The 14,012-nt window shown below is 50.7% G+C and overlaps 4 protein-coding genes across 4 annotated transcripts; 3 read left to right on the forward strand and 1 right to left on the reverse strand.

Moving 5' to 3' along the window:
- Positions 1 to 165: 165 nt before the first annotated feature.
- On the forward strand, positions 166 to 1,362 carry PSV08DRAFT_383858 (uncharacterized protein; the record flags this gene model as incomplete). Its single annotated transcript, XM_066093428.1, has 2 exons — positions 166 to 526; positions 587 to 1,362. Exons 1-2 carry the CDS (start codon positions 178 to 180, stop codon positions 1,360 to 1,362), a joined length of 1,125 nt encoding a protein of 374 aa, XP_065949741.1. The 5' UTR covers positions 166 to 177.
- An 8,351-nt stretch (positions 1,363 to 9,713) lies between these two features.
- PSV08DRAFT_263858 (pyridoxamine 5'-phosphate oxidase-domain-containing protein) lies at positions 9,714 to 10,917 on the reverse strand. Its single transcript, XM_014229370.2, has one exon. The coding sequence runs from the start codon at positions 10,845 to 10,847 to the stop codon at positions 10,083 to 10,085; it is 765 nt and encodes a 254-aa protein (XP_014084845.1). The 5' UTR covers positions 10,848 to 10,917; the 3' UTR covers positions 9,714 to 10,082.
- Positions 10,918 to 11,623: 706 nt separating this feature from the next.
- Positions 11,624 to 12,316, forward strand: PSV08DRAFT_263865 (40S ribosomal protein eS30). Its single transcript, XM_014229369.2, has 4 exons — positions 11,624 to 11,704; positions 11,758 to 11,765; positions 11,890 to 11,994; positions 12,046 to 12,316. The coding sequence occupies exons 1-4, from the start codon at positions 11,653 to 11,655 to the stop codon at positions 12,067 to 12,069; spliced, it is 189 nt and encodes a 62-aa protein (XP_014084844.1). The 5' UTR covers positions 11,624 to 11,652; the 3' UTR covers positions 12,070 to 12,316.
- A 375-nt stretch (positions 12,317 to 12,691) lies between these two features.
- On the forward strand, positions 12,692 to 13,731 carry PSV08DRAFT_358760 (thioredoxin-like protein). The gene is made up of 3 exons (XM_014229368.2): positions 12,692 to 12,760; positions 12,812 to 13,169; positions 13,234 to 13,731. The coding sequence occupies exons 1-3, from the start codon at positions 12,737 to 12,739 to the stop codon at positions 13,302 to 13,304; spliced, it is 453 nt and encodes a 150-aa protein (XP_014084843.1). The 5' UTR covers positions 12,692 to 12,736; the 3' UTR covers positions 13,305 to 13,731.
- Positions 13,732 to 14,012: the final 281 nt, after the last annotated feature.

Raw genomic sequence — 14,012 nt, forward strand, 5'->3', positions numbered from 1 at the left:
GCCCGTACCCGTCGCTCAGACTACCATCCATCTCGTCATCACTCGTTCGCCGCCCACCATCACCACACCCCCCTCTTCACCCACTTTTGCATAACTTATTACAACTCTCTCTCCATCACCCATCCACTGCAGTGACTCGTGACCCTCAGCTCCTCCACCTCCACCACACCCTCCTCCATGGCAATGCATCTCGCCAGCATGGTACACGGCAGCGTTCGGGACCGCGAGGCCTTTCAGCACCCACAGCACCCGGCATACTACCAACAACCCCAGCCTCATGGATACGCCATGTCGGGTGTTGCGGCCTCCTCATACCCGGTACAACCACCGGCGCACACACAGCAAGTCGAGCAGCAATACCGACAGCAAGTGCAACAACAACAACACCAACAGCCACAACCACAAAAGCAGCAACGGCCTCAGTCTCCTCCTTCACCCCCAGCCGAGGAGAAGAAGCCCTCCCTTCCGTCCATCTCGAGTCTCCTCGAGTTTGCTGGTAACGAAAAGACGGCATCCTCTGATTCAGGTAAGACCCTTACATTCCCATCTAATCTCCCCTGGCCATTTCGCTAACTTAGTTTCCCAGCTTCCCAGAGCCCTCAATCACAGCAACGAAAGTCGGCATCGCCTCAGCTGAGGCAGGAACAGCAGCCGCAACCACAATACACTCCAGTCTCGGCCCCGAACACCTCACGGATGACTCTGCCCCCGACTCCACCAATGCATCCCGACGTAGCACACGACGGTAACCAGTCCCCTTCGGCAGCATCCAACCACTCTGCAGCTTCTACTCCTTACTTTGTCGGCGGTGCGCTCAACAACATGGAGCCTCACCAACAACGACAGAACTTCTCGACAGTGCCTCCAATGAAGCGCGACTCAATGCAGTCGCACTCCATGTCGCCCTACAGTGCTTCCATGTATGGCCAGTCTCCCTACCAGTCCTCTCCAGGAGCGGCGTCATCAGCCTCATTCTACTCGCCCGAGCAGCACTCGTACAACACCACTTCGCTCTACTCGCAGCGTCCTCTGCCCTCAAACTTCCAGCCGCACACCATGCCTCTGCCTGTGCCTGTACCGAGCCCTGCCGCCAACGGCTCAAATCCATGGCAACATCACCATTACATCAGCACTTCAAGCCAGTCACAATTCCCGCAGCCACAGGACCGTTACATTTGCTCCACCTGCAACAAGGCCTTTTCGCGCCCCAGCAGCTTGCGCATCCACAGCCACAGCCACACCGGTGAGAAGCCGTACAAGTGCCCACAACCCGGATGCGGCAAGGCCTTCAGCGTCCGCAGCAACATGAAGCGACACGAGCGAGGTTGCCACGCAGCCTCCAGCACCACCCTGACGGCATGATGGGCCAAAAGCCGCCGTACCTAATCAATCGTCTTACGCAATCGGCCTTGACAAGCCTGGACATACTCGGAGTCTCTTCCCAATGACACGCTTTGTTCTGTCATATCTCGCCAACGATACCATTTGCACGACTTCTGCATCAGCGCCTGGGGGTTTCCCGCCATGTTATGCATTTCAATGGAGTTTTCGTGTTTGTTAACGATATCCTATTTCGCCATCTGTCGCGATGTTGTACGCTTATTTCCCCCACATTTTATTCTTGGGTTTTTCTCATACGACAGACATTTTTTTTTCTGTCTCGCATCAGGGATCGCGGTCTCGTTTTTTTACCGTTAAATAACTTTTATTTCTTTGTACTATAGTAGAGACGCTGCGTTATGCAGCCAATTGCTATGACATGTGTCAAACTTGCACAAATCAATATATTACTATCTCATGACTTTTTTTGGCTGATCAACTGATAAGCGCGCTCTTGCTCTATCGCCACGTTTTTGGTGATTGAGATTAATCAGGCAGGGGAACGATGCTGTGCCTGGAACGTGTCGTGGCTTCCAAACCTAGTGGAAACTGAAGACGTCGGGGCATACACTTGGGAGCTCGCAACTTCAAACCAAGACGTCTTTGGTGTTCGCAATGGATTATCCATGGAACCAGGCTTGCGTAATGGCTGTGTTGAATTGGAGGAAACGGTCGCCGAGCGGACTCCGTCATTTCAACGGCTCCTTGGCTACGTACACACACAAGTATATCTCGCCAGACCCACCTCGGTCGATCTTCTTCCCCCGTCCATTGCACGTTCCACCCCCCCCCCCCCCCCCCCCGGCTTATACACCAATGTAATAACGATTAGCTGGGCATGAAGGGCCTATGGAAAGGCAAAAGGGTTAGTTGAGCATCCCCCATTTTTGTGGTGCTACGCTCCCCGGTCGCATAATGCAGCTTGTTATGATCAAGACTGGCGTTCATGGTTTCATTTATCCGCCGCCTACCGCTGTCCGGGTACCGGCCAACAATGGTCATGCCAATAGCGACTTCGGCACTCCCAATAAAGGAGATTGTAAACGTAAAGAGCTCAGCAATCAGCTCATATGGCTGATAACTGAATCCCCTTTTCTTCGCATCCAGTGCCTCAAGGACAATAGACTGCCTAGTAGCTTGCGCTTGGAACAACGTAGCTGTATGGACTAAACTTGATTACCCTCTGCCTGAGGCCTTTTTGTTTCGCCGTCAGCTGTACAGGTCACATGAGTCGTCTTAGCGTTTAACTTCTTGGCCATGTCATTACTTGCAGCTCCATGTGTTGTCTGCCAATGTCGTCATTCACACCACTTCTCGGATGTCTAGTAATCTACAGCCGTCCATACACCTACGGGGACCACCAACAACACTCAAGTTCAAACCTGTGCACTATTGGGTCCCCCCTCCCTCGCCTCAAAAATGAAAACCCTTCGCTTTTTTCTGCGACCGGTGATTCATAGCGATATTGCTGCGCAGTGCACATGTGACGAAAGCCGCATGTGGCTTGCTTCGCATGGAGCCTCAAACCCCCCATCTGCACTTCAATGTACCTACTAGTATGTAAGTACTCTGGATCAAACGACAAAGGCATGAAGCTAGAGCGACGATCATCACTTAACAATTCCCCGAGCGCGGTGACGCTCACCCGACCAGAATCCGAGCCCCAGGTCTGCTGGATAACGAATTTGGTGTAATCCAATAAGTCTGAAACCCCAGCTCTGGCTTGGCCCATAGCAATGCGCAAGCGGCTACTACTGCTTTGACTCTTAGGAAGCCTTCGGGAAGGGGCGCTTTCCCTCCACATGGCCCGATGACACGCTTGCAGGTAGTAGTTAGAGTAAGCAAGGTAAGCTCGGTTAGGCCTTCTCGGGCAGTCATAGTCAAAAGAGTAAAAAAAGCAAAGACACAAAACATCAATCGTCTGATGGGGGAGGAAACGAGGGAACCCTTACTGCAACAAGTAAAGTAAGGGAATCCTGCCAAACCGTTCGGCGGAGCCGAGATATCTTCTCTTTCCCTTTTTTGATTCACGATAGCTTGGGTTCGGACTTGATACCGTGTTAACTACTCAGTGCCCGGAAAAAACACTTGTATGGCTTTTCTCTTTCAAACACTTCTGTACCCCCCTTTCCCTCCCCCCAAACCGGCGGGGGGGAAAGAAACGATAGTGAATGCCACACACTTTCGGGGGGGGAGGGGGCGGAGGAGACACGGAACAAACGTGCGACTTGTCAGGCGACAAGCGATTTCGCGCATGCATGTAACGTACATACAGACTACAGTATGAGTACGTATGTGATGGGCTTAAGCGAGGTCAGCCGCTGGGAGAGGACGGGCACCAAAAGCAATCGCGGGAGGTGGATGAACAGAGGTGCGCCACGTTGTCGAAGAGGCACCCAGTGTGCCAATCGGGTTTGATGGTGAGAAGGGTGGATCAGTGCATCCGTTCAAGCCCGTGGATCGTGCTTGGAGAGAGATCTGCGCATCATCTGTTCGGAGGAGGGGGGGAGGGGGCGGCTCTGGGCCCATTTCCCAGTCTCGTGGAATGTGTTTCACCTGTCTGGTTTTTCCCTTTCTTGCTCCCCCCCCCTTTTGCCAATTTCCCGCCTCGCTTACTTTGAGCGGCTCGCATGCAAAGGTTGTCACCACACGGACAGCCTTGCGCTGCTTTGTTTGTTATCTACTCTTCATTTGCGATTGTATCGCATGCCCCGGTTCCGATGGCTGCTGCAGCTGTGCGTGTCATGGGCAGGAGGGGGTGGGGGGTGCAGAGGAACGGAGGGCACAGCTTCGATGCATGCCGTCACTGTGCGTCCACGGCTTCTTCGGCGACCAAGGCAAAAGATGCTTACACAGAAACGGCAGTGCAAAAAGAGGCATCGTACCATGTTGCCGTCACGAGGGCTGCATTCAAAGTATTGGGGAAAGGGCGGCGTGGGTGAGAGGCCAACCAGGCCCCTGGTAAGATGCCAGCCACTTGGCGTGTCTTATGGGTCGCCAACGCGGCCAGCAATTGCACCCTTTTTTGTTACTGGCCGCCCGGAACCGACCCGTGATTGTCCCTAGCGGTTGACGATGATGCGCTCGAAATAACATCACCTGCGCCATGATCACCTAGTTTCCGTGGACTGCCACCAGCCCAGCGCCAAATCTGTCAGCCTTGCCTTAGCAGCAGAGCCAAGGCTGGCAGCTCTTGTTTTTCCATGTGCGCCATTTCCTCTTACTACACTATCTTTTTGGTCCATTTGGTAGTCCTAGGATTTGGCTGTGGCTAGGCCACTTTGCAAGCACACGTGCGGGCGCCGCGGCGGTGCGCGCGGCCGTTGTCTGCTAGTACTACGTGCATAGTAGGTACACGTATGTACAAGGTATCGTCGACAACCTCTAGCCATGATCCCTGGATGCCAACCTTCGAGAAGAAATCCGCCCATACCGACGTGCGACCGTTGGCCCTTTGGTTGCCTCGACCACTCCTGGCGGCCGTTAGCCGCGTGTCCCATGGCCGCGCGCCCACCTCACTCAGGCATTCACACGCCGAAACGGGCTATACGGACGAGCAGTTCCAGTGGGCATGGAACAGGGGACGTAGGGTTGCCAGAACCGCGATCGACGGTCATGCATTCTGAATTGCTACACACTTACAGCTGCCGGGCATGGATTCCAATCCATTACGGGTGCATTGTGGAGATGGGAGGTTGGCTGCAAGAGCGGTGAGTATCATGCTGCACTGTGGTCGAGCAAAAAAAACTTCACCCTGCCCAATAGCACCAGCAACCTCGGTCATTAACATTCACCGTTTTGACACTCGAGGCGACACGTCAATGTCGGAGTATTCCACTACGTTACCAGCATGTCCCAAGCGCCAGCACTCACGCCAGCGTGACAGCTGTGATCGCCCTCTTACCGCCGCACGAACGCTCATGCCTACCCTTTGTCCGTTCGCACCACGATGCATATGAACCGCATTCTAGCGCCAGGCGAGCAAAAACTCCGACACTAGGGCTCCATGCGGAATCGACATCAAGGCTGTGGTGCAGATGACAGATGGGATCATCCTAGCTTGCCCAAAGCACCCTTCCCCAGGCCCTGTCCCTGCACATCCGCAACCCTAAAACTAACCATCTCTCACTTTCCGGAGAGAAGTCCCTTTGAGTCAGCATACATACATACTATGGAGACGCACGCCTAAGGGCCGACTCGTGGGACTACTTGCTGGCACCAAAGCGCCATTGCGCCATGCCGGACACTTTTTGCATCGTGCCACCTGTCTCTCCAAGCCCCCTTCTCCCTTGGAATCGCAATGCTCTGCGGAAGAATTTAAAAAAGTTCTCGGAAGGGTGTGCGCTTGTCCGATTGTTGATCGCCTCACTAAGATGCTCGCTACCAAAGAAAAGTTCACAAGGCAGAAGCTGAGCGATAAAGTTTGGCTATTCTGCGGGAACTAACATCGCGCATATCGCGCAACTCTGTTTCGTCTCAGGTTCCTTTCCCAAGCATCCTCGCGTATAAAACTTCTTCCAGCATCATGCCTGTTGATGGCCGGGTGATGATCAGATGACGGAGTGCCACGCCGTTCCCCCTCATTTCGTTCTTAGGTTGCGACGTCAAGCGTCTTCGCCCTGGAAAGTACCATTTTACGGCCGAAGGGAATCATGAAGCGTGGCCTGGATGGATGCTTCCTGCTTCAGCTACTAGGAAGTCCCTGGCGCCCGCCCCCTCATCCTCGTGGCTGTCTCCGCTGTGATCAGAGCCAAGCAAGGTGTTGCAACTAGTACGACATCTCATTCCTTCGTCAAACAAAACGTGACGGCCGTCACCGCTCTTCGAGGTACTGGGTATGCCCCAGCGTACAATGTTCAGGTACGGGCAGCTGCTGGAACAGTGCCAGCAAAGATGATGGAATCAATCTCATGCATTGCTTGGCAATGCCTGACCGCTGGACTCACGAGAAAGGCCATGGTATGTGGTGGTCGCAGCGTCAGGCTTTCCAAACACGACGAAAAATAAACAACCTCGGCGTTTTTTCTCAGTGCGAAATGCGTGGGGTACTCATTTTCGCCTCATCGCTCGCAATCCTTTCCTATACCTACTCTCCCTGCATCTGATTGGCGCGCTCTCTGCTAGTGAGCAATCCACCTTGTAATACCCTGTCTCGAAGTCCACCACTTACAAACCCAACCAATGCAACTTCGCACGTCCCCCATTCCTTCCGCCCTAAGGGCCAAATTTGGTGCCCTAAAGTAAATCTCCCCCAAAAACGAGGAGAAGCTAGATGCCTCGTTCCCTAGTTACTTAGCATCCATCTAATTACCGAAGAGAACCCAAGAAAAAGGAAATAACGGTATCCATTTCCCCCAACCCCCATCTGAATAAGCACACACCTGCGACCCAGTTACGTCCGTAAGGGAATCCAAAAAGAAAACAAAATAGACGTAAAATAGCTACCTGACTCAAGAAGCAACCACACAGCATCGAGACCGCCGTCATCAGCCCCAAGCAAGAAAATGCCACAATCGTAATCCCATCTGTCGAATACGATGCGGGAGTAGGGGGGTGAGAGGGACTGGGGTAACACAAGCCAAACTTCCGCCCAGATAGCTATTACAATCAGCTTCGGGGTGGTGGTCCGACCACCGTCCCTCTTCGGCGCCTCTCTTTGCCCTTTCTCTTTCTCTCTTCGTACTTTCTTTACTTTTCACCAGAGGTAGAGTAGTGTAGAGTACTATGGTATCTTCCCTTTCCCCCCACCCTCACACCCCATACTACCCAAATTCAGTAATCGTATCCATACCCATCTCTCTCTCTCGTATCCCTCCATCGGATACACCCTCCCCCTTCCCCTTCCCCTTCCCCCGCCACAACATGTAGGTACCTTTTACGCGCAGCTCAAGCCACTGTATGGGACGCGCTTCAGAAAAAAAAGTCATTACACGTGTTGTTGTTGGGTTTTTTTGCGAGATTAGAGACCCTGGTAATACGGGGAACATAGACGATGGGATTATCACGATTTACATCGCGGCGGGCGTCGGGACTTTTTTTTTTCTTTCCTTCTTTCTTTCTTGCTGCTACTGCTGGAAGAGTCAAACAGCCGAGCACGGAAAAAAAGCTTCGACCCACCATACCCTCTCTTTCCGCTGTTTTGTCCGGCGCATCCGCGGGTATACTACAACATCGGTCGGGCCCTTTTTTTTTGTTTCGTTCTTTTGTGTTTACCTTTTGCAGTGAGAAAGCGTAGGTGAGATACCGGGGGGAGGGAGGCGGATGTGCGGAATTGAGATGACCCTTTTTTTTTCCGCTTTCTTGAAGGGTTAGAGCGCGCTTATGCGGCGCGGTTATGGTGGGTGCGTGATATGGTAAGCGCGTTTTCTCACAATCTTACTGTACAATGGTGCGACTAATTACTTTTTTTTGGTTGCTAAAGGTGAGATTGAAAGATAGGGTTTGCCATGCTACCCTCTCTCTTTTCTTTTTTCTGCCCGAAATTGAAGAAGGGGGGGCCCTTGCTTTGGCAATGTTCGGGAAATGCCTTGTGCGGGGTTTTTTTTTCTCCTCTCGGTCAGAATTTGGGGTTGAAAGGAGATGGGGGAGGGATATCATTTTCTCTTTTGGGGGGTCTCGATCTGAGTGGGAGGAGAATGGATGATGACGAGGTAGGTTTGTGAGCAGTTTGGGTTAGACGAGGAATGATCAGGCTTTACCAGACTTCACTCCCGCTTCCTGATGCCGTTACAAGAGTGATGTTTGGCTTACTCGTACTCTGGCTTACCTGTCTCGTATTGTAGATGAGAAGGTGTACATCTCTATCCTCTTTTTTCTCTTCCCATTTCATAATTCTGTGAGAGAGCGGAAGCTTAGGCATGGCCGGGTAGAACTTTTCATACGTGAGATTGTATGTATTTGCGAAATGCACGGTATGAAAATGTACGGCTGGTAATTTCTTTACCGTTCATGCTGGCCCGCTTGGAAGACGAAGACTGGGGGTGTGTATGTGCGTAAGGGGTGGATGAAGTATGTACACGATGTGAAGGAGACGATGATTCTTTCATGGTCAAATATGCAGAGAAACAACATCTACATTATCGTTTGAGCAAAGAAGAAGCCAACAAAATAAACAGTATCTGTCAGGTTGAAGAGATATACATGCACAGTGATTTTCAATAGATCTCTTGTCTCCTCTATACTGCCTATCACGATTCCAACAAACTCTCCCCATAACTATCCTCGAACCTGTTGTGCAAATTAAATCTCTCTCCTCTCTCCCACCCAGAAAACAGAACACTCACAACTCACGTGCAACAAACTTGAGAACGGATGCACTCACCAACTTACTCACCAACTAAATCTCTGCTTTATGTATTTGACTTTAGCCGTTTGTATCTGTTTGACATATGGCCATATCAGATCTAAATGTTCTCAGAACAGATTGACGGGCCACAGCCCCAATCTTCCCTAGATCGAGTATCCGAAAAAGAGACACTTCACAGTTAGGATAATGAATTAAGGTTTATATCAATCCATCGTTTCCATTGCTCGATTCTGAACACTCTCTGTAAAATCACCATGATATATAATTTTGAAAACAAACAACAATAGTAGAATCGGGAACTAGACACAACCTTCCGGCTTTGGTCTTGACTACCAATGACATGCGAGAGAAGTACAACAGTCTCGAGCGACGCAAAGGAGGCATAGCTGGGATGCTCTGTAATGTAGAAAAGAAAAACTTCGACGCACTTGCTACCGGTTCTCTATATTTCCTTCTTCTAGATAAGGTATGTAAGTGCGTTAGAGGTGAGTCCTGGAGGGTTGCAGATGGCGAACTTTCACCGGCAAGCTGGGCATTTGTACGATGGGATGTTTCTTTCTGACGGCGAAGCGTGGAGGTACTGTTTCGTTATGCTGAGGGAGTTTACCAGGGGGTGAGGCTTGAAGGGCGGGTAGAATGCATGTGAGGAGGATTGGATGGATATTGGTGGATGATATGGTCATGGGAGGGAGAGCGAAATGGAGCTTTGTGGAGGGTGATGAGGTAAGTTCTTAGGTGCAAGGGACAAAGATGGAGATGAGCGGTACAGGAGAGAAGGGGAGGGGAGGCAGGGAGGAAGAAAGACTGGGGTTGGAAATGACGAGATTTGATAATTCCTTTTTCTCTCTTTTGAATTGGATTGTTATGTTGCTCGTGTGGAATGAGGGATGCTATCTTTTTTGTTGCATAGGCCTGGGCGTGAGGGTTGACAAGTAGAAGCGAATATGCAGTAAAGAGCGCTCAAATAGTGCTCAAAGAGCTGATATCTAATCTGCAGAGGAGTCTTTATCAATGGCAAGGGTTTATGAGAGAAAGACAGGGTACGTGTCAATGTTCGGTAAAAGTATTCATTCTTGCTGAAGTCCCTGTGGTGATATCATGCAACGAGGAATGTGCAAATCTATAATAACGTGATTTTCAACCGAAAATCTGGTGAGTATGGGTTGAAGACGTCGTGGGTGAGTCTAGTGTTACTGAGTAGTTGATAAGAAGAGGAATCAAAATGATACGTAAGGAATACTTAGGAAGATAAGCGCAGAATGACATGCCGAGTAACAATCAAATCGTATACCATCGAATCCCTTCACATCACATAACTGGAATCAAGGGCTCTGCTTGTGATTCCCGCCAACTCATCATGTCCGACGTATCATCTTGTCGTGAATCATCAACAACTCTACAACTCAAACAAACCCTGCTGTTGCTGACCAAGGCCGAACCAACTGCTCAAGGTACCCCAAGTAGTGCTTTTCTCACCCGGCAACTGAACGCCATCAATCTCATCCTGCGTAACGCTGAACCACTCCTCCTTGGGAATCCAGCCAATGTATGCACGGTCTCCAAAACCTCCGATCCAGTAAATATCGTCAACGACCAGCCTTACCCACTTGCTCTCGTGAATTCTGTTGCCTGGAAGCCACCACGCAGCATCGGGATGCTTCTTGACAAAACAAGCTGTCACACCTAGTTTCTCTACAGCATCCATATCGATATCTTCCAAATGGCCTATGAGCGAAAAGCGGGGAAGCGATGCGGGACTGCGCCACTTATTATCTTGAGGGTGCCAGCGCATGCTCAGCGTAATGTTGGACCCAGCGTCGACGTTCTTGAAAGACGTGGCGATGGTGATGGCGAGAATGGTCGGGTTGCCAGATTCGGGTTCGCAGTCACCGAAATAGTCCATGAGACCTATGGGCGTGCCCGCCACTTCAGAGGGTCGTTGCTCGGTGGCGTGAGGCGCGTTGGGGAAAATGGTCGAGAGTGTGCCAATGTTCTCCAGGCGCATGATTCTGCGGGCTTGGATGGCGGATTCATGGACAGTAGGAATCTTGTAGTTGGACTTCTCGGGTACCGAAGGATTTGCGAAGAGGTGTTGTGGTGATGGGACGTTAGTAGCTGTGGTCAAGGCGACAAAGCCCAGAAGGGTGCTTTGAAGGTGCATTATGGCTTTACTTGAAACTGTGCAGCTGGAGGTCGAGATCAAGGAGAATCAAATGTAGGATGGAGATAGTGAGCTGTCAGTAAAGTGGTGGTTAGAGGCAAACACCGACGCGTCCAAACGAAGCTACGGGACGCATCATGCGCATCATGCGATCGGCAACGGGGATATCCGGCTGGGACTAACCGAAACCTATTTGACAGTACGACTGGAATGCGATAGCTTTGCGCATCGAGTTTTTGCAGTGGTTTATTCGAGGCATCCACACGCCCTGCGAGTGTAATCGGAGTCTCGCCGAGCGTGTTCGTATAGGATATAATAGTTCGTCAGCTTCATCTTATCTGATCATCAGGCAGAGTGAAGGCGCGCTTTGGTTGCGTATCGCAACATAGCTAGAAACACAGCAAGTCTCAATATCTAGACCTCAAAACATCACAGAAATTTAGCGTATATGAGATTGATCTTTTCAAATTCTGTTCATGTTCCCAATCGTAAAGTGCTGCTGCATCACTGTGTTGGAGATGGAGTTGCGCGCTAGTTTAGCACGTGATCTCGGCTAATCCGCTGGTCCGCTCTTACACAGGCATTTTCAACACCATTGTCGCGGCCCAGCCATCCAACACCCAGCGACCGCACCCGCAAACTGTACGTATACCGCCAACTCCCGCAATCACAACTGCATCAAACTCGAGGCCTAGCGACAAAAAGCTTTCACAGCCCTCCATCCGACGTCTGCAAACAAGAAGCACGCCCGCTAACAGGAGTTCGCCACCCTACAGACAAACTCGACTCATCAACCACCGCAAATATGGGAAAGGTTCACGGATCCCTCGCTCGTGCCGGAAAGGTCAAGTCTCAGAGTAAGTCTTGGCTCGTGTTGAAATGAAGATGAATATCTGCTAACAGTACTCAGCCCCCAAGGTAAGCATCCCTACCAAGACACGCCGTCTCGACCGAACGCACCACGTCGAACGACGACCCCGCAACGACGACATGACCCAGGCTATGGACCACAATTACAAGAACTGATCTAACACCCTACCAGGTTGAGCCCCAAGAGAAGAAGAAGACCCCCAAGGGCCGCGCGAAGAAGAGGCTCACATACACCCGCCGTTTCGTCAACGTCACCATGACCGGTGGCAAGCGCAAGGTCCGTTGAGAACGAAAGCACCCATGACGAGTAGATGCTGACGGAAAGTAGATGAACCCTAACCCCACCTCATAAGCCAAGCACGAGAGGAAGGGCACATGAAACGAGCACGATGAGCTAGAGAATATGGTCATGAATTCGGTTTCCTCAGTACAGCTATGACTCTGGATCAGAGGGAGTGGGAATCACGGACGTCGCTACGGCACGTTCCTTTGCAGAAGCATGATCCCACACTTTGGGATGATGGGGGCATATTCATGGCGTAAATGTATATTCTGCTTTTTGCACGGCTGCATCACGAAATCCAGATGCTTGTGATTCCATGTTCATGTCCTATACCCGTGATATTTGTCATACTGCTTGTTTGTGATGATTTTGTCCATACTTTCGCCACAGTCCTACAATGTAGGTGATCTAGAGCTCAGCTCTATGCGCTTGTTATGGTCAATTATTTGACTAATTTCCCTATTCTTACGGAATTTTGTAAACACCAAGCATCATTCTCGCATCCTGTTTCATCTGACATGATACAGTCATGATGATGGTGACCAGTGATTAAGCATGTAGGCAGCAGCACGATAGATCTCTTGTCGATAACGCCTCCGCAGGAGCTCCGGCAGATGGGGCAGGCACAAGCGAGACGATCTACGTCACATCTGAACCTCAACTCAAGCTGTCAGAACATCATCTCGACTTCATTTGCAAACCTACCAGCTTGCCGTCAGAACACACCACCGCAAATATGTTCAAGCGACTATTTGGAGAGGTAAATTGATGTTTGCAATTCATTGAGGACTACTCATTAACTTTTCTTTAGCACGGCGCAAAGAACGTCGTAACTCTCTTTCATGCGCCTTCCAACCAAGCCTCAACTCGCGTCCTCACCCTACTCAAACAAGCTAATGCGCAATCTGTTGCTCATGCAACCGGAGATCAGGCATCATCCCACCAAGCCCAAGACAAGGCTGAGCGGACAGAATTCGAGCTCGATGTTACAGAGGCCCCACCTACTACCGACCAGCTCAAGAACATTCTGGACTACCTAGGCGGACCAAGCGCGGCAGGAAAAGTCATCAGTGGGGCAGAGAGTGAGAGTGATGCTATGCGACGGCTGAAGGCTGATGCCGCGACATTCCAACGACCGCTCGTTGTGGATTGGAACCAAGGCAAGGCGGGTAAGTTTGACTCACGACAACGTGAGGGCCTGTATTCCGAGACTAGATTTCTGACGATAGACAGTCGTCGGTGAGAACGAAAGTGAAATCATGAAGCTGGTACGCTCAGTGTCAAAGGAGAAAGACAGCGCGTAGGGAGAGTAGGATAGATTGACTTGCACTATACCTATTGTATCGACTCAGAACATTGCAAACTGAGTCGTACGTCAACTTCAGCAGAGAGAAGTATCTGAAAGGTACTGCTGGGCCTTTCGTCTCCTTACAGCTTGGCCGCTTGATGACTGACGCGGCATGCTTCCAAGTGACGGGTGGTTGCATCTCTCATCAGAGATTAATCCATACATCTGTATACGTAAAACTTGCCTTCCAGGAGATTTTCTTAGTTCATGCTCAAAGAGTGGGTACGGCAGTTTTCGTTATTTGTTCCGTGCTCCATGCCGATTCACTTCCAAATATACAGTCTTCTTCTCTGGGCATGTTCATTACTTCTCATACTAAGCGCCTCTATGATAGCCAGAAACTACTGTGCCTGAACTATGGTTCTAAGGCGCGCATGATTTGACCAATAGGGCATAGTGATGGTGCGTTGCTCACTTTCACTTCGACCCTCACCTCTGCCTCGTTCTTGGCGTGTAGAATCTGCCTGCCTCTTCCACCTGAAGCAATCGTAAACAAACACTTGTCCCACTACTCTCACTTCTTCTCTAATACTACCTGCTCCTCAGCTCCATTTCCATCAAGACCCAAGGTTGCACCTTGCACTGCGACCGCTCTTTCCTCAACTGGAACTGCTGTTTCCCCGCAGATATCCATCCAAGCACGCGCTTTCCTTCTTAAGCCAGC

The sequence above is a fragment of the Bipolaris maydis genome (assembly GCF_028858645.1).
Source record: "Bipolaris maydis strain C4 unplaced genomic scaffold PSV08scaffold_2, whole genome shotgun sequence".
NCBI classification, from domain to species: Eukaryota; Fungi; Ascomycota; class Dothideomycetes; order Pleosporales; family Pleosporaceae; genus Bipolaris; species Bipolaris maydis.

What these genes read in the sequence shown, in the direction of transcription:
- PSV08DRAFT_358760 (XM_014229368.2), top strand. Translation starts at nt 12,737, where the DNA reads ATGTTCAAGCGACTATTTGGAGAG. An exon ending in TCAAGCGACTATTTGGAGAG is followed by an intron (nt 12,761 to 12,811) that starts GTAAATTGATGT and finishes ACTTTTCTTTAG; the next exon opens with CACGGCGCAAAGAACGTCGT. An exon ending in TTGGAACCAAGGCAAGGCGG is followed by an intron (nt 13,170 to 13,233) that starts GTAAGTTTGACT and finishes GACGATAGACAG; the next exon opens with TCGTCGGTGAGAACGAAAGT.
- PSV08DRAFT_263858 (XM_014229370.2), bottom strand. Translation starts at nt 10,847, where the DNA reads ATGCACCTTCAAAGCACCCTTCTGGGCTTTGTCGCCTTGACCACAGCT.
- PSV08DRAFT_263865 (XM_014229369.2), top strand. Translation starts at nt 11,653, where the DNA reads ATGGGAAAGGTTCACGGATCCCTCGCTCGTGCCGGAAAGGTCAAGTCT. An exon ending in TGACCGGTGGCAAGCGCAAG is followed by an intron (nt 11,995 to 12,045) that starts GTCCGTTGAGAA and finishes GACGGAAAGTAG; the next exon opens with ATGAACCCTAACCCCACCTC.